Source organism: Trachemys scripta, chromosome 19, assembly GCF_013100865.1.
Source record: "Trachemys scripta elegans isolate TJP31775 chromosome 19, CAS_Tse_1.0, whole genome shotgun sequence".
NCBI lineage: Eukaryota > Metazoa > Chordata > Testudines > Emydidae > Trachemys > Trachemys scripta.
In genome coordinates, this window is record NC_048316.1 from 4,744,914 (window position 1) to 4,769,465 (window position 24,552).

General features: G+C 43.6%; 1 protein-coding gene across 2 annotated transcripts in view; it reads left to right on the forward strand.

Moving 5' to 3' along the window:
* The window catches only part of MMEL1 (membrane metalloendopeptidase like 1), a 62,120-nt gene that overhangs the window by 8,181 nt on the left and 29,387 nt on the right, over positions 1-24,552 (forward strand). Inside the window, exons 1-8 of one of the 2 annotated variants that reach the window (XM_034753165.1) lie at positions 1,732-2,397; positions 2,532-2,695; positions 15,139-15,198; positions 16,710-16,871; positions 18,203-18,283; positions 19,944-20,039; positions 21,484-21,602; positions 22,363-22,428. In XM_034753165.1, coding sequence (XP_034609056.1) covers positions 2,348-2,397; positions 2,532-2,695; positions 15,139-15,198; positions 16,710-16,871; positions 18,203-18,283; positions 19,944-20,039; positions 21,484-21,602; positions 22,363-22,428 — 798 coding nt within the window. In that variant the 5' untranslated portion in view covers positions 1,732-2,347. Of the gene's footprint in view, positions 1-1,731; positions 2,398-2,531; positions 2,696-15,138; positions 15,199-16,709; positions 16,872-18,202; positions 18,284-19,943; positions 20,040-21,483; positions 21,603-22,362; positions 22,429-24,552 lie in introns of those variants that run through there. The other variant, XM_034753166.1, reaches the window with a different exon arrangement.

Below are 24,552 nucleotides of genomic sequence, written 5' to 3' on the forward strand. Positions count from 1 at the left end.
TTACACTCTGCTGAGCATATGATCTTACTACGGGTGCCTGCAGCCTCGTTAGCATGCTGTCTGCACTGTAAAATGGTAAGGAAAAAATCACCATAAAGCTATGAAATTGTATTGTAAATCAGCTCCTTGACCCTGAATCTTTTGCCCAGGTTCAAGACGCACTCACTGGCAGCAGCAGCAACACACTTGAAAGTGGATTTAGAATTAACAAAAGCTATTGACGCGGGGAGGGTTTTAAACTGATGACTGTGGGTTTGTTTCCAATTAAAAACACAATTCCAAAGGGGATGATGTTGATGGGATTGCAACTCATCGCCTCCAGGGGTGACAGCAGACACCCCTGAAAATGTCCCAACTCAGGTCACCTGGACTCCAGTCTCTGCACTGGCTTGCCCTTGATGCAGGGTCCAGTCTGGGTTTTTGCCCCAATATTCAAAGCCTGTTGCCATCTGGGACCCTGAAGAAAGACGCCGTCAGCGAGACACGAGAGAGCTAGGTTCAATTCCCTGCTCTGCCAGAGACTTCCTGTATGACTTTGGACAAGTCACTTAAAGACAGATTTTTAAAGATATTTAAGCACCTAACTTCCATCCGTGTAATGATTTCTTTAAGTCTATGGTAATGGTGCCTTAGTAGAGAGACCTGCCCTGCCAGTTATGTTCTGCTGGAACAATGAAACCGTTGACCATGCAGGGAAAGCTTGCGTGTGAGGGAGACAAGCGTTTCACTAGAGCTAGACTATGGAACTGCTGCCACAAGAAATACAAGACCACTTCTTGAGAACTACCTCCAAAACTCATTGCTTCAGCTTGGTTTCCCTCCATAAGTTGTCCTCACACACATAGACATCCAGGATCCGGAAGTGGGTTGGGTTTCCAAACAGCCCTGTGTGTGTGCGTATCTGTCTGTCTGTCTGAAAAAGAGAGACGGGGAAGCAGCTAAGAAACACCACTGAAGCAATCAGAGAAGACAGCAGGAAGCCAAGGACAGCCACAGAAGCACTTGTAGCATGACCCTGGCCTGAGAGAAGGCAAAGAGAATGCTTTTGGGGGCAGAGTGCTGGAAAAAGGGGCTTGAAATATTGAACAAGGACACTGCCTCCGGTTTCATTCCTGCTGTGTTGAGGGAAACGGGACTTTGTGCATCCTTTGTAAATGAAGAGGATTGCAGCAAAGCAATATCTGACTCCATCCTCAATTTCTCCTTCTAACGGAAACAATTGGCAAGAGCCCAATATTGGCTAGCCCCTAGGGTCAAAAGGGGCAACAATCCCAAGATTAGCATAGTATTAACCGTGGCAATGATCCGCAGCGCATCCTTGCCTGCACAAGCAAATCAGCCTACAGAAAACACCAACGCCCCCCGCCCCCCCTTTACACCGTCCCAATGTCAGCTCTAGACATTATAGTTGCCAATTTAAAAAACGGAGGGGAAACCACATGCCCAACCTGCTCTCTTCTTAGCCCTCCTTCTTCCCTCTGCCACCCCTCCATCCTTCCAAAGGCAGCACGAGTGAGGAATTCTCTGCACTTCAGTACAGGGGTGCTGGCACAATGTGTATAGTGGGGGTGCTGAGAGCCGTTGAACCAAACTGTAAACCCTGTGTATAATGGAAACCCCTTTAAGCCCGGGGGTGCGGCAGCCCCCACAGCACCCCTAGTTCCAGCACCTATGCTTATAAATAAACCCAGCTGCGGAGGAAAAGGCAAGCCGATCCCTAGACAGCAAGAAGAAACTTAGCAGAGTCTGCAGCAGACACTGTATCTCTGGCTGCTTGCATGCACTGTTCAGTGCACAGCCTTCAATTTTTCTCTGCAACGCAAACCCTCCTCCCCCTGCTGCTCAGGGTCATTTGCTGGAAGCTCGGAGCAGCACACGGCTGAGCTCAGAAGTTTGGGAATGGATCTGGGAAGACTGAGGAGCTGGAGGTCGGAAGCCCTCACAAACCAGCAGGCTGGCACATATTCTGGGGTGGTTTTGAATTCCAAAGCTCTCTGCTCTGCGAGGGAAAAAGCCAGCCCAGCAGAGGCACTGGCACCTGGAGGCATCTCTTTTGGATTCAGCTTCTTTTAGCAGAGCCTAGCAGTGCTACCTGACTCCCCCCGGGGGGAAAGTTCTTTGAGAAGGTCCTGAGAGCAGCAAGACACTGGTCGAAGGCGTGGAGGGGCGAGTCACTCACTCGCCTTCCCCTTTGGGGGCAAGGGAGTTGACCAAATTGATCATGAGACTCTTCTTACACCTCCCAGGGAGGGCTTCTTAGGACACTGCCCCACCAGGAGAACTGGGGCTGTGGAGGGAAGCCCCCACCCACACACACTGAGCGCAGTCAGTTCTGTAGGCGCTGGAGATGGAGAATGAAGTTGGGAAATCTGTGGACAATCAAATGGATAAGTACATGTAATCATTAAGTGTTTGATTTCCCTCCCTGCCCTTCCCTGTCCCCTCTTGGCTGAGCAGTCATGGATTTTGCCAACCTGGTAAGTTGCCTGGTGCTATTAATTTCTGATCCTCCTTCACCCCTCCTGTTTCAGAGTTACAATAATGGGGAAATCAGAAAGTCAAATGGATATTGTGGAAAAATCGACAAAATCTGGGAAGAAATCCTGGAGCTTTGTGATCATCGGTCTGTCTGTCCTGCTGCTGCTCATGACCTGTGCGGTGGTCGCCCTGGTGATCCTGTATGCCAACAGTAGAGGTAAGAAACCTGCCGCTCTCTCCCTTCTCCCAGCCCCTTCTTCATTAATACACCCATAAGAGTCTTTTCTGCAGCACTAAATCAAAAAATGGGCGAGAAGGTGCAAGCACCTCTGTCTGGGAGACTGTTTTCATTCTCTCTGCCTTGCTGTGGGCTCATTAACAGAGATGTTTATCTTCAGACACCTGCTTTTCTGTATGACTATGCGATGCAAGTGGCTTCGATCATTCGGATTGAATCCAAAATCTAGCAAATTTGATTTGACAAAGATCAAAACAAAATATGTCACAGTCTTCACTGGGCAAAACGTGTATGCGACACGCTCTGTGTGTGTGTTTCTGGAGGAAGCGTGTGCGTAAATTCTAACACTTGGTATTTTTGTGTATTTGTAGAAGCCTGAGAGTCTAAATTCCTTTTAGGCAGAAGTTTGAAAGCAACAGCTGCCTACCAGAGCCACCTGGGGCGTTGTTTATTTCAGTGTAAAAGCTGCTTTGAAAAACGCTAGCAAAGAGAAGTAACATAAATAAGGGCACACAGGGCCATTTGAAATGTAGGTGAGATGCAGTTCAGTGACTTCCATGTGAACATTTTGCCAGGGTGCATGTTGCCTACATGTATTAAATGGAAAGTGTCCCCATAATAACATGTTTTTCACTGGCACCTCAATTGTAAAACAATTTTTCTTAAGTGTTCCTTTAAGCAATGCAGGCAGGATTTGTAGCAGCACCTGCATCCTGTTTGTCACTTCCCTGAATACCTCTTGATTTCAAAGCTTTGTTGAGATACTTGAGAATGAAATAAATGAATTCTAATGTCAACACTAAAGCAAGGCAGGGTTTCTTCTCTATATATTGTATCTGCATTGCCTACCTGCAGCGAATTGCTTTCTAAGGCACTCATAAGTACTCCAACACTGCCTGTTTCCAAATAGCAATTCATGTAAAAGGCTCCTTTTGTTGTTGCTTGTACTCTTCTGCCACTAGCAAATGAATGTTATCAGCATTTGTTACAATTCCGGACAAAACCCCTGAGCGTTTGACACTCATCACGCTCAGCAGAAAGTTTCTCATATTTAATCTGTTACCCCTGGAGATGTGAGAAAAAATAACACAGGCTTCGTGTGCTCTTGAGAACTGAAATTCCATTTCAAGTGGAGGCTCTAGTGTCTTTAAATACTGAGTTGGAGCAGGATTCGGATGCTTGGCTCCATAAAGGGTTTGCCAGATCTGTTTGGCAGTTTGCTTTGCCTGTGGGGCTCCTCTGTTCCAGGTTCAAATGAAGTAAAAACTCAGCGGAGAGGGACAACCTGGACAGCTTGCAGCTGGAGAAATCTTTGGCCCCCTCACAAGGGTCACTGGAAAGGCTTTCACCAAATGCAGAGCAGTCTGGGTTGGTAAATCTCTCCTAGAATATACGTTAACAAGAGGGCAGCAGGCGTTGCTCAGATCTGGGCTCCAGCGTTGTAACTCCCAGTAACACAGCAACGGGGAAATGCCATTTGGACGGAATGTTCAGGATGGGAGCAAGAACTTTTGCGTTGTGTTTATTTATTTTATTTTAATTACACATGAGTGTTAAGGTTGGAAATGGGAACGGGGTCCTGGATTTCTAATTAAAAGCTGGGTGGGTACACAGATTCGCAGCTACAGCCAAATACAGTCTTCATCAAAATGACACTTCCCTGGAAATGCTTCTTACAGAAAATGCTATTTAGCCAGCTGAACATTAATAGGCTCGTACGTCCTTTTTCCTCTCATTGTTCCATAGTCATGTTGCAAAACATTGCAGCTTACACAGCCGTGTGACAACACTGTTTTGGACCAGTGCTGACGAATCTTTTCCTAAGAGATCTGAGGGATTTTTGACCTCTAAAGAAGCCTTTTATATCCCCAATGTCAGGTCTAAATAAGTCCAAAAGCAAAGGAAAGAGACAACTGCTGAATGATCTTGGGAGGAGGGTAGACAGGGAGGAAGACAAAGGTGAAGGGATGTACTTTTGATCTGAATATGCCAGAGTCCTTTACATGATTTCCCCCATTCATTACCTTCCCAAAGGATCAGCCTCAGGGACATTTCCCAAATAGCCTGAGAGTTATTAGCACAACCCCAAAAATTCCAGCCCTGCATCACACAGGCTTTGGTCCCAAAAGCACCTTAGCACTGATCCTACCATAATAGAGTATGTCAAGCCATAGTCAACCTTTATAAAAACACTGATGAATGCTATTTAAATGAAATTCTCCCACTATTGCCAACCGTTTGGAAAAATTTGCGTGCTGGTTTCAGAGCCTTTAGGGTTCTCGCAGGTAATATTTGCAAGATTTTCTCCACAACCCTAAGGGTTAACATTATTATTATTATTGTTTTATTTATTCATTGTAGTGTAGTAGCACCTAGGAGCCCTAGCCACAGACGAGCACCCTATTGTGCTAGGTGCTGTACAAACAGAACTAAAGGACAGTCCCTTCCCCATAAAGCTTAGAAACTTAATTTTGTTTTTTTGTTTTTAATGAAAGCTGAGATTCTCAGCCAATCATGTGCCTCCAGGTGCTGGGGCTTTAACAAAAACACTATCACAAGCTCCACAATGAAATCATGAGAGCGAGCCATGTTCTTCACCTTTCATACTGGAGTGAATGTGGAGGAAGCGGAGTTACATGGATGTAAAACCAATCCAAATGAGAGGAGGGTCAGGTCTAGAATGACAGAAGGTGGATGAATATTCAGCATCTGCTAATTCTTGCTTGAAATTTATAAATTCATTTCCATCAGCCAGGCCCAAAGATAGCTTGTGTTTGCTTCTTAAGTGATATTCTCTTGTCAAAGCCTGGTAAGTTGCATCACTTAACTCCCATTTAAAACAGAGTGATCCAGCACTGTCTGCAGACAGGTGAATTGCAAAGGGCCCAAGTTTTATCCACCTGAATTTGCCATGGAGAAATAATTTCAAAAACATAGGCACACATATCCATGGAAAACGAATTTTAGATTTGTACGCACAGGTATTTGTGTCATAAGTGCTTGCAAAGTCATCCAATAAGGTTCCAGAAATAATCCCAATGGGACTTGTTTGACCAATCACAACTGACCAACGCACCATGTATATAGAATAGCCAACCGTTGCTTAGAGCAGCCTACAATCAAACTATCGATTTTTAAATATTTGCAAATAGCAAAGCAAAACTTGCAAATAATAATAATAATAAATTGAGTGGCGTGTACAAAGAGAGGAAATGGACATCTGGGACAGATATTCTCAGCAGAAAAGAAGCTAACTTCAGTGGATAAATTATGTGTTGCAAGTAAAGTGCTCAGCTTTAAGAGCTGCACCGCCAATCTGCAGTGTTGACAACACTTCTGCGGATGAGAACTGTGTGGGAAACAAATCCAGTTAAGATGCTGATAGGTGAGTGTCACTGGTGCCTGCCAAACAACAACTGTGGATCTAATTGCTTTAAGAGGTGCCATCCTCTTGGGGTAGGGATAGGTCAGTGGTTTGAGCATTGGCCTGCTAAATCCAGGGTTGTCAGTTTAATCCTTGAGGGGGCCACTTGGGGATCTGGGGCAAAATCAGTACTTGGTCCTGCTAGTGAAGGCAGGGGGTTGGACTCTATGACCTTTCAAGGTCCCTTCCAGTTCTAGGAGATGGGATATCTCCGTAAATTTCTATCCTCAGCCATCTGTAGTCCCTGAAGAAAGGGGGGAGGGAGAACACTCAGGCCAAAGAAAAAAATCAAAACCAAAAAAGCCACAGCACAAAGCCCAAGTAGGCTTTGAACATATGACTGTGTCATTTGCTGGGTTCTCATCTTCTGAAAAGAAAGCTCAAAGAGGGAATGAAGCGCAAAGCATGCCTGCATTCCGAAAATTTCCAACGACCCACTGCTCAGCACAATCATCATGCTGTGCTGACACGCTTGTGCTAAACAAGTCTAAAGACCCATTTATAAGTTCCTATGGTTCGTTACTGACTATGTTAAGCGTGAAGCCCAGTCCAGGGCCTGCTCGAAAGCTCACCTAAGACAATGGGATTCTTTTCATTGACTCCACTGGGCTTTGGGTCAGGTTCCTACTGAACTTTGACATGTCTCCAGTAAACAACAGACCTTTGAATCTATAATAGCTTTTACCCCAGTGACACTGAACTTCCCTCTCTCCCTTTGGGCCAGATCCTCAGTCGGTATAAACCAGTGTTGCTCTGTTGAAATTTGGTCACTTGAGTTGGCTTTTTGATGGAACTACCCAGAGCTACTCAGGCACGGACTTACTGCTCACCAGTGGGGCTAAGGGAGTCACAGCTAGAGCTGGGTGGCCTTTGTTCAGTAAATTTGACTAAAAAATGCATTTTTCGAGGCACTGAAACTATTCACAAATTCGGGTCAAATAGTTTCAGCTGAAAAAAAAAATTCGGAAGTGTTGAACTGTTTCAGAAACGTTGATTGGAAACGACATTTCGCTTTGAAGCGTCTTTTCAAAATGACGTTTCGTTCAACCCAAATGAAATGTTTTTGTTTTCTGTCTCTATGAGAAAAAGCAAAAAAAACTCCACTGCAGCCACCAAACCAAACATTTACTTATGCACTCGGCTCTATTCACAGCATCAGCAATAATCCGGTTTTTCCCCATTGCAATGCACTAGCCTTAACGTTAGTGTCATAAACATTGGCTCATGCATTATTCACCCCATTGTGATTTTTATACTTGGACATTTCGAAGTGCAGCCATCTAAATCTAGCTAGACGTTTGTTTTGTTTTGGCATTTGGGCTTTATGGAAAATGTATTAACCCATGAGTTACCCCTGCCCCATCATACCAGTAAGTCACATCAGGCTGTGCATTAGCAGCCTACCGGTATATATCAGGCATTTGTATTTAGCAGTTTTCATCAGAGGATATCAAATTAAGAATCTTCATCTAAGTTTTTGGTTACAGTTCACACAAGTGTCACCATCCTTTCCCTCAAATTACACCAAGGGGAAGATCTATCTCCTATGATAAAATAGGATTTTTCCTTTTTGGCAAAGCAAGGCTGGAAAATGTCGTACACACGGCTTTGCAGGGTAGACCAAGAGTGTACATTTCCCACTGGTGGTGTTGTTTTCAAGCAAACTCATGTGAGGTTCAGGAAAAGAACAATGACAAAGCACTCTGCAAAGCATTATTCGGCTTAGTCTGCAAAGCCCCATTGAGCATATTGTGGAGAAAGTGCAGGCGGCATTGGTCATATCACATAAAGCATCAACTCTGCTTGTTTTTGCCAGGAATTATACAGAGGCATAATTGAGATAATTGAAGGGGAAACAAAAGCACCACTTTTGGAAGTAAGCTGAGCACTCTTCACAGGCCATTTTTAATGATCCACTTCGGTGGCAAAGTTTTAGAACTCCACATATCCTACAGAGGTTTCAAAATAGACCTGACGTCTCTCCTTCACCTGGCTCAATTACGCTTTAATCATAGGGGCCATTTTCTGGTGCTTTGGAGTTAGATACTGGCTGATAGAGGTTTAGTTCCAGCCTTTGAGCGAAGTCATTTTCGGGGCACGGTCGGGAAAAATGCTTTGCTGATAACTGCCATTTGGTGCAATCTGGTCCATGAGAAATGATGGAAGAAAATATGGTGGCCAGTCTTTTGGGGAATTATCTATCGGTCTGTCTAAGGGTTCTATCCTACTGCCCATCACCCTCGCATGTGAGCCCCTTCTATGTGAAATCAGATGCAATAGTGAAGTCCTAGCTGATGATATGGGGTCTTTGGCCCTTCTCCTTTTCGGGGTCTAAATTCTGTCCAGGATAGTGGTAGTGTTTTGATTGTTTTAAAAAACATTTATTACTATTTTTTGGTTGGTTGGTTGGTTGGTTGGTTGGTTGGTTGGGATTGAGTGGTCAAAGAGGCTGTCAATGTAGTGACTGTCATTCTTATGCTGGAAAGGCATTTCGAAGAGGAAGGCTTTGGGGCATTTTCTAAGGATGGTCAGACTCTGGATTCATCTGATCTCCTCTGGAAGTGTGTTCCATAGCTAAATCCCCTCAAACAAGAACACTTTGTCCCTAGTTTTCAGATGCTTCGCCTTGTGCTTTGTGATCGGCCTTGTCCCAGAAGAGCACAGCTATCCCAGTGGTTTACAGATTGAAATTCACTCTTTGATGTAGCTGGGGCTTGAGCCATTAGTGGCTTTGAAAACTATGAACTAATCTAAATAAGAGGCAGGCTCAAGCTACAAATTTTCAGTCCTGGTCATTTAGCTCCATAGCTGAGATTTATCATGTTATGAAGATGCAGTAGGAGCTTTTTCAAAATGGGGATCTGGGTTCCGATCCCGTCCCAATTCCCAGAGGCACCTACACACATCTCCCATCTGAAGCTAGTTGTTTATCCAAGCCCTGGGGTTAGATTTTAGTAGGGTTGCTGAACAACACCAGGACTAGTCAGTAGGAGGTTGGTAAACAGGTGCCAGGTGCCAACTGAAAAGAAATAATTGATCTGAAAAAATACATATATCTTAGTCCTGGCATAGGGTCCAATCCTGCCAAGGGCTAAGCCCCCTCTAACCGCTGTTGGCTGCAGGATCCGTCAACTTGATTCGAAGAAACTATGATTCAAGCATAAAAGTGATCAGACAGTAGATGGAGAATCCAGATAACATTGGTATAATCAAGAAAGGACAAGTTTTTGCCAACCCTCTTGTGGTGGATGTGCAACTGCTAAATAAAATGTGATTGGATAAAAAGAAGAGACACAATAAGCCAATGTGACTGCAATTATAATACCTAGCTCTTACATGGTGTTTTTCATCCAGAGATCTCAAAATACTTTACAAAGAAGATCAGGATAATTATCCCCAATGTACAGATGGGGAAACTGAGGGCATAGAGACATGCCATGACTTGCCCAAGAATCACTCAGGCCAGTGGCACAGCCAAGAATAGAACCCAGATCTCCTTAGGCCCTGTCCCGTATTCTATCCACTTGGCATCACTGCCTTAGTTCTGCCATGTGTGGATTCAGACATGAACTATCGAAGACACATGTCATGTAAACAATGTAGGATGACTAGAAGCCCAACTCATGCAAACGAGCATTGCTTTGCTTGTCTCAGAACAAGAAGTAGTGATGGCGTTTCTTTGAGACGGCGAAGATGAAAGATGGTAGCAATAAAGAAGACAGCCCCAACAAATCTTCAGATACCATTGAGTCATGTATATAACTCTTGCCTTTCATCCTAGAGAGATAGCCAGGGGAAATGCTCCCTTTGAGAGTATAACAGGTCGCTGAAATGTTATCCGGCTGTTCAATGTGATTAGCAGTGTAGGTGGTATCAGGCTCAGAAGCAGGAGAGCATGGAGCTCAGGGGCCAATCGAGGGGAGGAGCGCTTGTGAAGGCAACACTGTATTTAAATGGGCAGCTGATATTTGGGCCAGGACACGTCTCTCTTTCTAACTCACTCTCTTTTCTAGTCCACTTAAATGCTTCTATTCTTTCTCATGAGAGAATATCCTGCAACCTAATGCACTTACCGTTAGGGAATGTGTCTGGATAGTCAACCTGTGTTCCCCTTAGGAGACACACAAAACAAATCATTGTCCCGATTCAGGTCTACACCCTTCAGATGCTTGGAGACGATTATCATCTATCCCACTTCAGTATTATTTGTTCACATTTAATTGAAGCGCCTGTGAAATCAATTTACACCAGCTGATGATGAGGTGTATTTAGTTCTTGTCATCTTTCCTAACCAGGAGCCTGTCTGTTCCCCAGTGAGAGGCAGGGACCTGTGTAAACACTAGAGTACAACTGGAGAGATCTGTGTTCAGCTCTGCCCAGACCTCCTATATGGCCCTGGGCCAGTCACTAAATCTCTAGGTGCATAAGGTCACTAGCTGTAAAAAAAAAAAAAAAAAAAGAAGGCCTGGTAATTATTCCATTCTCCGATCTGTCTTGTTTATTTAGGTTCTAAGCTCTTTGGGGCCTGTAAGTGTTCAAATAGTTTAACATGCCAGAGACATTCCTGCATAGGTTTTTTTCCTTTCAGGATGGTGAGTTATAACTATTAGCCCAGTGGAGGTATTTTATCATACATGCTGCTCTGTCCACAGGTAGGTGAGAAGAGACTGACAGATGCAGCAGACAGAGAGGGGCGTGGGTACATGGGGCTGGGACACACAGGTTAGCACGTTTGGGCACTCTTGGAATGGAGTGAGACGAAAGGGTTAGTGCCTTCCGTTTAAAAGTCTTCGTTAGATAACTGTAGCATTTTACGACTCAAATCCTGGTGCCAGCAAGACGGTCCCACCCATTTGGACAGCTAGGAAAGTATGAATCACAGCAGCTTTGGAGTAGCGTTGAACTGCTCTTGAACCTCAAAGCGTTCCTTGAACACAGCGGGGGTTTCCAATCAAAGCCAAGGTCATAAGAGGGCCTCACTAAAACGAAGACTCTCAACCGTTTCTTTTCTTTGATCATAGTCATTTTGCAGCGTGTGTCGCACCAGCAATTGTGCATGGCTGGAATGGGCTGGATAAAGAATGTTTGTGTGTGTGTCTCTCTCTCTGAACCTCAGTGATGTTCAGGTCACTTCGAGGATGCACCCAACTACAACTGCGGGAGGAAGGACAAGCTTGTGGTTAAGGGCTCGGACCCAGCACAATGGAAGCTGAAGCTGAATGAAAACAAAACATTTCAAATTTCCCCACAAGATAAAATTCCCCCAAAAAAGTTTCATTTTGGGTCAATTGAAACATTTTGTTTAGATAAAATCAAAATGTTTCCTTCCGATGCTGACTTTTTTCTAATTTCATACATTAGAAAATACATCACATTTAAATAATTAAAACAAAAAGTCATTTCACACCAGAAAATTGAAACATTCCATTCCAAAAAGTTCAAAATGGAATATTTCCACCACACCAAAATGCTTCTTTTCCAATGTTTCTTTCCAAACAAAATGTCATTGAAATGGATACTTTTCCACCAAAGGTTTTGCTTCCAACAAATCAGCATTTTCAGACAGAAAAATGTTCCACTGGAAATTTTCTAATAAGAGGTAGCAGGTTCACTGGGTGGACCTGTTAGAAATGAAGTGGAGAAACAAAATCACAAAACTCTTGTCTTTCATCTTGGGTCCCAGTTAAGAAAATGAAAAAGATTTTTAGGAGATACCATCCTATTTCCAGCAGTCCAGATTTTATGTTGACTGTTACTGGAGGAGAAAACACTGAGTAATGAGACTGCTCTGTCCTTGCCAGACATATTTTACCTGCCAATGTACTAAATGAATCTCAGGCTGAAGTGGCTCTCATTCTAATTAATCCATCCACACCCCTATGCTGTGGATGTAAAAATCAAATGCCTGATTCTCCTGAGTACCTGAGAATTTTTTTGTCCGTGTTTTACCTACCGCAGTTTATTTATAGCAGCAAGAAAAAAAAATTCCTCTCTGCTTTAATTCCATTTGCGTTCTTTCCCAATTATAATTCCCAATTTGGGCTTCCTCTGCTGTTTGTGTTAGCTTTCGTTAGCCCACTGCAGGTAACTGTGTGTTCATGAAGAGATCAAAGGCAGGGGCCTCTTTCCTGAACAAGAAAGATCAGTGTGTGCACACAAATCGAAACATCTGAGGAGCAATTTGGAAAGTGGCATATCTGGCACTGGCCACTGTCGGAAGACAGGACACTGGGCTAGATGGACCTTTGATCAGACCCAGTGTGGCCGCTCTTATGTTCTTATTACAGAAATCAAAACGTCCGCTCATGAGCTGAAAGTTGAGGAATATCTGATTTGTGCCAGATTTCCATCAAAATTTTCCCCCACCCTCTGTTATTTATGTTATACATAGTTCTTTGATTGTCTCAAATGTGATTATAATTACTTGGTGTTCTATCCCTCCCAGAGGGGTTGCCTGGTCAAAATACGGTCTTCAAATGGTATCATTTTAAACAAGCCCAAACAGAAGAGAGAAAACACCTGCTAATGCAATGTGTTTATCAGACATTTTATAGGTCATTTGCAGTGAGTGCTTTTGAAGAGCTCAACTGAAAAAACATAGCCACATATTGTGTCTAATGGTAACACTTTGCTCTCTCAAAGCACCTTTTTCTGGGGGTCATAGAACAAGCTATGAACATCAATTAAGTCTCACAAGCCCCTGTGAAGTAGGTCTGAAGTTACCTATATTCTGCAGAAGGAGAAACTGAAAGGTTGGGTAATTTGCCCTGTAAATTGTACAATGTGAAGTTCTTTCACCCCAAGCAGATGACTGATTCTAGGCTTGGGCACCACTTAAACCCTCCAGGGTGGAGCTCAGATAGCGTATAGGCATTCTGCTCTCCTTCTGCACAGGGGTGAATTTCTCCTAGAGTCAATAGTGAAACCAGGAATAGAATCTAGGGACCTGATTCTCCCAGTGATACACGTTACTCCCACGGAATTCAGTGGAAGTCCTACACATCCCACATTAAGAGGCTAATTCCCCTCTGCATTGTGTCACCATTTATATCAGTGCAAAACATGTATAAAATGCCACTTCTCAGACCTGGCCATGTTGTACATGCTCTCCCTTTGCAGTGGTGTAAAATTATCTCAGGCAGTGAAGAAACAGGCCCAACAAAAGTGGGGTCCCCGGGATACTGACTAGAACAGTGCAAAATACACACATTTCTGGGGTGTGACTATTGTGCTTTTTCCTCTTCCTCTCCTCTGCCCATCTCCTATTCCCCCTTTATCTGCGATTTCGGTATGCCAATATTTGCATCCCCATGAATGTTCATGCCTTTGATACATAAGCTGCTTGTCTGCATTAAAAAGGGTTTGTTTTTTAGCTCAAAAAGTTATGCAGTTTAGGAACATTTTTCACAAAAATGGGCCTATTTTCAAGTTTGTACAATGTGCAAAAACCTTGAATTTTGGGTAGTTTTGTATGTTGTCAGAAATACTTTAATCACCTCCGGCCCAGATTCCCAGTCCCCTGTCTAATTACTACACCCGAATTTGTGCAGTTTTTCTAACACAGATTTCTACACACACACTCCCACTTGGTTTAGCCCTGAATGTTACATTCCCAATCCCAGGGGTGCTGTTGATGTTGCTTCCACTGATGAACTTCAAAGCACTCTTTTCCTCCCCATTGTTCTACGTCTACCTGAATTACTTTACCAGGGTCTGCTCTTGTCAAACACTTGTATTCAGCTTGGATCGATTTGCCCAATATCTCTGCGCTAGAAACATTGCTGCACAGGAGAACCACGTTTAAGCCACTTGGAAAGTGATATTTTTTTTCCCCAGTGAGGGCTCAGTGATCCTTTGCTTAACAGAAAGCAGCCAAGCACAAATCAGACTGAAATTATGCCAGGGAAAAGCATAGGCATAAAGCAGGCCACATCCAAACATTCCTGAACAAGCCTGGGGGATTTAGGGAGCAGGCCAAACTCTGTAAAATCCCAAACAATCCCAAACTCGGGGGGAAGTTTGGAACTAGATCCCAGCTTTGTGGCCTGGGCCTATTCCTGCTTATAAAATTTATGACTAACGACAAGAATGTCCTTCACTAACATAGCAGCTTCCTTTAGCAGATGCTCTCAGAGCAATTTACAAACACTAATGAAGAAAGCTTCACAGCATCCCTGTAAAATAAGTGCGGTAATGCCCATTTTACAGATAGGAAAACTGAGACACAAAGAGATCAACTGACTGGCCAAGCGCAAGGACTATGCTCCACTAAAGCCACATTTCTGTCTAACTTTGAGGGCTTACTCAGGACCTGAGTGGTGCCTAGGTCTGGTGCTTCTGGGCCAGATCTGCACTGGGATATGTTTCACCAAAAGAGAGCGAACAGCAGAATAGAAAAAAAGAGCCCAGGAGAAGTCCTGCTTATAGCACGCTAGAAGCACCTTGTTCCACTTGGCTTTCAAAGCCACAGTTATTCTGAGAGAGGTTTTCATCGGGACAAAATACCATCGCTAGATTCCAGGTTTCACAATGGTTTTGAGCCGCAACCCTGAATTATAGGGAAAAGTACAACAAGGTGCTTTGTGCCATGAGCAGCTTCATAGGAAGCACAGAAAGTGACATCCAACTTTCAGTAGCTATTGTGTGTTTTATCATAAATGATTGTATTGTAGAGACTACGGAGTGGATTAGCCTGGGAATTGATCTAGTCTCTCACCCCCTTCAAATGAGCTGAGGTGTTCTGGCAGGACAGCCTGAGTGAAGCTTTCATTGTAGCTGCCCTCACTGCACCTATTCTTCAGATAAACAAAGGTCTGTCATCCTGGCATCTTTCCCTGGCACTAGAATTCACTTACTTTAAAATTAAAAAAAAAAAAAGAGCCCGGGTCATTACATATGAGCTTGGAATGAAGTCGAGCAGCTATTGAGTGTCAGCGGTGCTCTGCTCTTCCTTACATAAATGAATAATGGCATCATGTGGTTTTATTCTCCCCCACAGATATGCAGTATGGCACCAATTCAGACAGCATATGCACTACTCCTGGATGTGTTACAGCAGGTAATAATTCTTCATCTGTATCCTGTCTGCAGAGGAGTCATGTCAGATGTAGGAACTGCCCCCACCTCTCACCCCAAGCCCAGTAATAGACTGTCCTTTAAAAGGAAAGGAAAAGATGATTGAAATGATGCTCAGGAGCTGAAAGGAATGAAAGTTCCCGTTTGGCTGCATTAATAATACTAGCATTGCCGATTTGAATCATGGGTGAGATTTTCAAAAGCACCCTAGTGATTTTGGAACACAAGTCCCATTGACTTCAATGGGACCTTTGCACCTAAGTCACTTAGGCACAATGAGACTTGAGCTGTTAAGTAAGGGGCTTTTGAAAATCCCACCCTTTGTCTGAAACGGAGCAATCCTGCTGCACCTTACCTAGCATTGACCAGCCAGGTAAGCAACTACTTGTTCATTCTCAGACTCATTCAAACTAAGAAAACAACATAAAAGGGAAAAAAATTCTCCTGCGATCCCCACTCTCAATGGTGGTTTTGTATGTGGAATCAGGGCAGACTTTGCAATAGAAATTTGCCTTGTTGATAAGAGACCAGATCTGCTGCATGGACTGAAGAATAATTTTGCCCAAAGCTCCCTGCACATATCAGCATTCAAGGGTTCCATGCCTCAGTTTTCCCATCTGTAAAATAACGATACTTCTTTTATGCTGTGCTTTGAGATCTATGGATGAAACGCACTATGTAATAGCTACATGGTATTGTTATTGTATTAGTATTAGTATCTGCAGGTGACACTAATAGGGAGAAGTCTGGCACTCCTTAGCGCAGGGGAAAATTACCGTTGGGAGTCAACGGACTTAGGCAGGAGGTTGCAGGCTGAGTGACTTTAACCACCTAATAAAAAGCACAGCAGCCCCTATAATAATAAATAAAATATGAAGATATCCCCTCTCCTAGAGCTGGAAGGGACCCTGAAAGGTCACTGAGTCCAGCCCCCTGCCTTCACTAGCAGGACCAAGTACTGATTTTGCCCCAGATGCTTAAGGGGTCCCCTCAAGGATTGAACTCATAACCCTGGGTTTAGCAGGCCAATGCTCAAACCACTGAGCTATCCTGCCCAGCCCAGCCCAATATTCTGCTCATAGGTCTGATTTCCCTTCTCACTCTCCGTCAGAATGTGGCACTGTCACCATGGGGGACTACCACTGGCAGCCAGTCAAAGCCCTCCTGAAGGGATTTGCCAGGGTGGAAGTTTGCCCTGTGCAGATGGCTGGTTTAAAGTCCTGCACACCACTGGGTCCTTGCATTGAGGGTTTAAATGGACGGGACATGGTGCTTAGGGCTTTTTGCAGTCTCACTGCACCGGAGTGACTCTTATCCCAGATGAGTAGTATGAAGATGCAAGATCTGTTCTGCAGAGCACCTTCTTGGGAAACATACCTGTGTACTTGCTCAGGGAGGGAACCGAGCAGTGACCCCTCCCTGAATAATCTCAGAGCGTTATATGCAGCTTGGACATCCTATGCAACTCAGAGATCTGGTTTTTGTGAAACACAGCTGCTAGAATACTTCAGAACATGGATCCAACGACTGAGCCTTGCATGGACTTCTATCAGTACGCCTGTGGGGGCTGGCTGAACCGGCACGTCATCCCAGAAACCAGTTCCAGATACAGCATCTTTGACATCTTGAGAGATGAACTGGAGATCATCCTGAAAGGTACGACTGGGACAGGGTTACAGCATGTATGCAAAATAGCGAGATTGAGCATCAGAACTTTGAACTAAAGACATATCCAGCCCCCCCGGAAGTGGTAGCCAACACAATTAAATCCACATTAAACCAATACATTCACGCCCCTACCCCAAAAAATATCGTTGCCTGCATGGTCTGTAAAACCACGAAAGAGGGTCTGGAAGTAATTCCCCGTCATGGCTTCCTCAACAAAAGCTAGAGCCTCATTCATAAATCAACAGCGTTCCATTCAAGTCAATGGCACGACATTGATTCATCCCACCACAGGATCTGATCCGGACTCTTGAAAAAAGCCAGGCGTCTCAGGCCAGGTCTCGACTTTACAATTTTTGCCAGTACAGTAATGTCAGTTAGGGGTGTGATTTCTAACTATATTTTGATACCAGCCAAAGCCCTCGTGTAGATGCACTTATACGGGCAAAAAAATTCTTTTGGCAGGATAGCTTATTTCATTTGGGGAACTGGTATAAACTATTCCGGCCAAAGCACTCCTTTGCCAGGATATTAGTAGCTGTATTACGGAGCAACTAAGAGCCCTAGTCTTGGAGCAGGATCCATCGTGCACGGTGCTGTACAAACACAGAACACAAAGATGGTCTCTGCTCCAAAAAGCTCACAGTCTAACCTGTGTCTAGGACGGTTTGTCTGACTAGCTCTACCAGCAAAACTTCTCTAGTGCTAGATCTGAGTGGGGCACGGGTGCAGAGGTGGTGACATGGAGATTTCTCACCACCACTGATTTTTTTTTAAATAAAGAAAAGTTGACCTATGTCATGTTTTTTCCACAATGGTGAGCATGATAAAGCCAGCCTTTGCCAACGGCTACCACACCACGATTACTGACATACCACAGTTGTGTTTTTGTCATGGGTTCTATTTGTGTTAACAGCTGGCAACTGTATGTTAAAAAAAAAAAATTAGCATGAGCTGCAGTGACATGCTAAGTAATGGACACTCTGGTACCTGCAGTACCCGATCTCTTGTCTAGGCCTTTCCCCTCCCACCCCTCAACACACAAACACTGAAAGGGTGGCCCTGATCCCACCGAAATCGATTGGAGTTGTGACATTGACTTCAGCGGGAGCAGGAGAGGCCATGTGGGTGGGTGGGTGGGTGTGTCCCCTTCACAACCTCCGCCTTCCTGTACAATAGTTCCAGGACAGAGCACTCATTTCATGGTCAATGGAGCCAGTGGATGCGGATTGTTGCTGGCATTCCTGCACTACCACTGATTCAGATGATGAGAAAGAGGCTACCCGGGGCACCGGCTCACTGCAGTGGTTTCATCCCTCCAGGTGTGCTGGAGTCTCCGGAGCAGGGTGATCGAGAAGCCTTTCGGAAAGCTAAAATGCTTTACACTTCCTGCATGAATGAGAGTAAGTTTCCTCTTCTTCTGCTGCTATACTTGTGAAAGTAACAAACCCACCCCTCTGGCAAAACCTTCTCACCAACGTGTCTCTCTCCCTCTCTCAGGATCTCCCCTGAAAAACCTGCCTCTCTGCAGGTAGATAACTTGAGCACACAAAGCTTTAGGGTGTGCATTCTGGGATATGGCACGTTAGGTAATAGGTTACCCACCTCTATATGAAGAGCCTGCCTTTCTGAACACAAGCATCCAGCCATTAGTCTTATCCCATGTTCTCCTAGGACCCAATACAAGTCCCACACTGAAGTCAATGGAAGTCTTCCTGTTGGCTTCAGCAAGAGTTTGGCCAGTTCCCTGGTATATTCAGGAATGGCAGCTCCAAGGAGCATGTCCCCCCAAGAGTCATCTACAAAATCAACTGTTGGGCAAACTCTACAGAACTCCCATGCTCCAAAAATGATGGCACTTAAATGCCAGGAAGTAGCATTATATGATGAGGATTTTTGTTCTCGTAATCAGAGTAACAAATAACTTCTAGCAGTTCTGAAAGCAAAGGAGAATGTTTCTAAAACATCTGAAGAAAACCCAGCAAACCCCTTTTTTGAGTTACATGTGGACAGTGCCAGATTTAGGATGCTTCTAAATGTTATTTCCTGGCTTTAAATTATTTGAGTTTTGTAAATGGCGCGAGGGGTGACTAAACTCTTGTCACTTAGCAACTCCATGTGGTTTTTTAAATGAAACTTGCTTTGCTTTTGAAGTCATTTACAAGCATAACAAAATGTGATTAAGGCAGAGAGTGATGATTTCTAAAGCACCTCGGGCACATGTACATAAAGAAAGTCGGCATTTAGGAGCCTAAGAGTCTTTGAAGGTCAATGAAATATAAGCTCTTAGAAAAATTAGGCAGTAACAGCCAAAAGCACTCGTTTCTGATAGTGATACTATGTTATTATTAGTTCATTTTTATATTGTGGGATTGCTGACAGGCCTCAGTCAGGGACCAGGCTCAATACTGGAATGTTATAAGGGACACAGAGTGGAAAATCCACCTACAGTGAATGACTTGGTCATAATTCTGTGTAATTCTGGAGAACTCTTATCCTTGGATAAGAACTTCTGATTTGTACAGAGAAACACCTCAGCCTCCAGCTTTGTGTGTGCACTGCCCAGGCATTATAATGTTCTACAAAGGTGAGGACTAAAGCAGTGTAAAAGCTGATCAAACAAATCCGGGGCCCAAGAGACCAGGCTGAGGTTTCAGACACCCACCCTCCCTTCTCATAGGCGTCACAGTTACACTAATAGCTTTGCACAGAATTCATCAGTTTCACAAGTCAAAACCCACCCAACAAAATATCAGAGGATTGGGGTTTGTTTGAACCCCAGAATGAGTTACAAAACACCCCCCAAATCACTAACTCTTTCACCCTGTGAACGGAACCTTTCATGTTCAAAGAGTTCTTGTTAGGATAGTCTTACTGCCCAGTGGAGTTGAAAGATGACACCACGATGTGTAACACCATCCAGGTTCACAGGGACTTGTAGAATCTGCCTTCCCTATTGCAAGTTTCAGCTGCTTAGTTTAATCTAAATTTTCATCCATATTTCTTCGTTTCTAGTGAATCAGAAACAGGACTTTACATTTATTTCCTCTCCTTCCTCCTCAGGCTTCATAGAGCAGCGAGATTCATTGCCCCTGTTAGAGGTTTTAGCTATGGTTGGAGATTGGCCAGTGGCTTCGGCAGATTGGAATATCACCAAAGGTAATAGTGTGTGCTCAGAGAGCTCTACATTGTCAGGTTAGGGTAATTTATCTTCCTAAAGAGGCTGATGTCATTGCATCACATCTCCACTGAGGCTTTCCTTACCGAAGTTCTGAGAGACATTCTCACATCATTTAGAATACATCAATCTGCATAAACAAGAAGGCCTGGATTTAATGCCTGCAATCAAAGATTTCAGAACCCTGTTTTATAGACACAGATAATTTTTTGCAATAAATCATCCAGGTAAAGGGCAGATGATATAACTTTTTTAATTGATAAAAGGTGCACAATTATAAAACCTCAAGACACAGGCACAAAATTTGAAAGTAAAAACCCCATTGTTTTTATAACTTTTAGATGCAAGTTTCCAAGGTGCACACACCCATGCAAAAATTGTGCTCCTATATTTTCGTATGCAACTAGCATAATTAGCTCTTGAAGCACCACAGGCTAAGTAAGCAACAAGACGGTGATTTGTAGCAGAGGTGTGTAATTGCATATACATTTTTGCATGCACATATTTTTGACATTTAGTTACCAAAGTGGTAGTTGCTTTACAAATGCTATAGATGTGAACCTCCCTTTTATTAAACAAAGCAGATCTGTCATCAGAAATATGAAAAAAGAACAGATCTATTTAGATACCACGGTGATGGGCATGTTAAAAATGCCTGGGCAGGTAGATAACTAGCTCCTGGTGTGATCTATGGTTTATATGCCCCAGTGTGGGAGTTTAAAAAGCACTCCGCATTAGCCGAACTCTGCTCCCATTGGAGTCAATGGATTACATCAATGATTGGCTTCCCTGGAAGCAGAATTAGACCAACGCAGGTAGCTTTTGAAAATCCCACTCCTAATCTCCAAACTGGCCATAAAGAAATGTCCATTCCTTTTATTTCGTCTTGTCCCTGCTCCTGCAAGACCCTCCCATCCAGGAGGTGCAAGGTAAAAACTCTTCTCTTCTTTCTTGTGCTTCCTTAAAACTCATTTCTTCCACAAAGCCCACCAGCATTGACCTCCAGCTTAGAGCGACCGTCTCAGTTCTGTCCAGCAAAACCCAGGCCAGACACTAAAAGAGGGACATCAGCTGGGTCACTTAAGTGCCTTGTGCGTCTGAACTGTTTTGTCTGCATATCTAAACATTCTGCTTGGAGCAAGAACTGGGTTTTCCTGTGGCTGTGTGCTTTGTACAAGGTAGAACTGTCCAGCACTTACACTAATAAAAAGAATGATGAATAATCAGTTACAAATAGAGACATCCCTCTGGAATCACTTTGTTCATCCACTCCCAGCCAGTGCAGGATTGTTCCCTACAAAATATTCTCAAGTGCTCTGTCCAGTCTGATTTTAAATTACTTAAGCAATAGGCTTACAATATATGAAACTTAATTACTCGATGCATATCAATAAATAATGCATATTTTTCCTTTTATTCCCCCAGAGCCAAATTGGAGCATGGAAGAAAAACTCTCCACACTAAACTCCAGATTTAACAAACGAGTCTTCATTGATATGTTTGTATGGAATGATGACCGGGATTCCAGCAGACATATCATTTATGTAAGAAAAATAATCGGGAACTACAGCTCCATAAGTCCAAATACTCCAGATTCACAATGGGTCGCAACTTGTATCGCATTTAGACATGCTTTCCATAAGCACTGATTTGTATTGGTGGGCATTCAGAACATGGGGGGAAATGTGCATGTTAAAAAAACCCTACACATCTATTAATGGTACCCCAAACAGTATCAAATACATCTTGAGGCAGATCCTATACTGATTTATACCCACTGGGCCATTGTAGAGTATTGTGACTAACCCGGCAGGGTTCAATAAATGGCATGAAACTCTACTGCGGATATCCAATAAACGTAGCTAGTCCATATAGAGCTATGAATATCATTAGTCTCATATCCTTTATTGTTACATGTGAAATCTAGCCCTGGACTGGACAACATCTTCTCTGGCAGGTTACTTTATTTTGGTCTTTCAGAAGTCTCAGTGGTCACTGAAAAAATCTTGCCTTATAGCCCAGGATAAGTATCCATCCGATACTACCCTAGAGAGTAAGAGTCAGATCTTAGTCCCATGCTTGGACCTCTGAGGATTGGAAGTAGACGTTCTGGCTTCCATCTCACTTCCAGCTCCAAGGAATAATAGGCTAAGCTTGCTACTTGAGTGGGTTTATCATGTAACAGAGTGCTATGGTCATTCCAGTGGTCCATGCAGCTTTTCACGTTAGTCTTGAATGACCTCTTCTTGTCAACCAGTCTCACTGCTCATCACTCACTAGAGATATGTACTTGATTTCCTTCAGATCGACCAGCCTAGTTTGGGAATGCCGTCCAGAGACTACTACTTTAATGGTGGCAACTACCAAAGAGTAAGTATTCCTGAACTTTGCTACTAAAAATTGCCTTTCACTAATCATGTGCAGGTGAACCCTGCTTTTACAAACCACAAGGAGCTGAATCTTCATGTTCGCCAACAATCGCAGTTAGACTGTGGAACTCATTGCCACAGCATGTCACTGAGGCCAAAAATTTAGCAAGATTCGAAGATGGATTGGACATTTATATAAATAACAAGACTATCCAGAGTTGTGATAGTTCATGCTAACAAAAAGAGTACTTTTTGGAAAGGAGATAAAACCTCATGTTTCAGGGTTTAAATCAATCTCTAATTTTTAGGGATAGGGATGAGACCTTCATATAGGGCAGATTATCCCACATCTGCCTACTGCAGGGTTTCTTGCACTTTCCTCTAAAAACATCTGGTACCAGCCACTGTCAGAGACAGGACACTGGACTAGAGGGACAGCAGGTCTGATCCAATGTGATAATTCTTTTATTCCCATATTTCTACAATTTCATACAAATCCCCAAATTCATTCTGATGAACCCCAACTGTAGAAGGTTTCAGACATCCCCCATGACAGACAATTCCATTCATGAAATCAGGATTGACCGGGACAAATAGAAGGAAGATGAATGGACCGGATCCTCAGTTGATGAGAATTTGGCCCTGTATGTGTTGGGTGATCCTTATTTTTTTGCTGTGAGTTCCAAAACCTACATGAACATTTGGAGACACTATTTTGAAACGGTTTCACTTTCCTTCACTGCACAGACCAAATTTGTTCACTTTCTCCTTCTTGCTTTTCTTTGTAAATGCTTGGCTAAGCCACTGCAAATGTAGATGGATAGAGATAATTTGTCAATTTCAGGCCTGAAAATACTTTTGAAGCTCTTTTTATTTTCGTAATTATTTCATGCTAACTGAGTAGATTTGCAGCCGAGCATTAAATTGAATTTCCTAATGTGAATGAAGGGGGAACCATGTAGACAATGATCAAACATTTCAGACTCAGTTGCATATTACAGGAGTAGGGGCCTGATCCAAATCTTGTTGATATCTCTGCATGTCTTTCCACTGACTTCAGTGGGGTTTGGATCACGCCTGTAGTGAGATATCATTCCAAGGCTTTCGTCATCCAAACTACAGAGCTGTGAGATTCTGATGGTAGTGGATCTGCCGGCATCCTCACCTCAGCCACCTTAACAAATTGTGATTCCTGTGTCCTGTGTCCCATATTATTCTGTCCATGGAATTCAGCATGTGAGCTATCTCAATGCACTCCCGGTACTATTTATAGAATATGGCCAAAGTCTTCTGACATTCACAGACTCCATCGAGCATGTGTTGAAGGCAATCGCCTACAGAATTTCTTAGAGACACAGTGAAACCTGCAAAACAAGTCAAGTACTTCATAGGGCTGGATTTGATCTAAAAGGGAAACAAAATTGTACTGGAAGTGGCACCAGGGTGTTTTGAAGCAGGCAGGCCGGACAAGGCCTTGTCTGTTGGAAGTGAGCTCCCCTGCCGCAGGTTTCATTTGCATGTTAGCAAATTTTTTTGAAGGGGAGGGGGGAGTGAAAATGATGCATCATGCCCATGGTCAAACTTAGACTCCAAGGAGGCAGGAGATCAAGTGCAATACAGCTGTGATCCCAAAATTAACAACATAAAAAGACAGCTGTAGGTAGCCTCACCATAATTTCCCCCACTGCTGGATTCCCTTCTATATTTTGTGCCATAACTTCACTGAAGCTGGGGATGAAGGGAAGGGAAAAGAAGAGCTTTTCTCTCAGCCAATTGGGCCACATTTGGGGGGTTTTCTTATATTGCTATTGAGGAAACTTTAAACCTTAAATATTTACCCTTGTTAGTTTGACTCTTAGGAGGCACTATTCCCTCAGCACAGTCCAAAGCAAGGAGCCTTTGTGGCTTCTGCATTTATTCATTTAGGGGTGAGGGGCAGGGTCCAGTGATACACTAGCCTGAACTTGGGAGATCTAGGTTCAAATTCTCTACTCTGCCACAGATTTCCCGTGTGAGCTTGGGCAAGTCACTTAGCCTCTCTGGGCCTCGGTTCCCCCATCTGTACAAAGGGGATAATAGCACTGCCCTACCTTAAGGGATGTTGTGAGGCTAAATACAGGAAAGA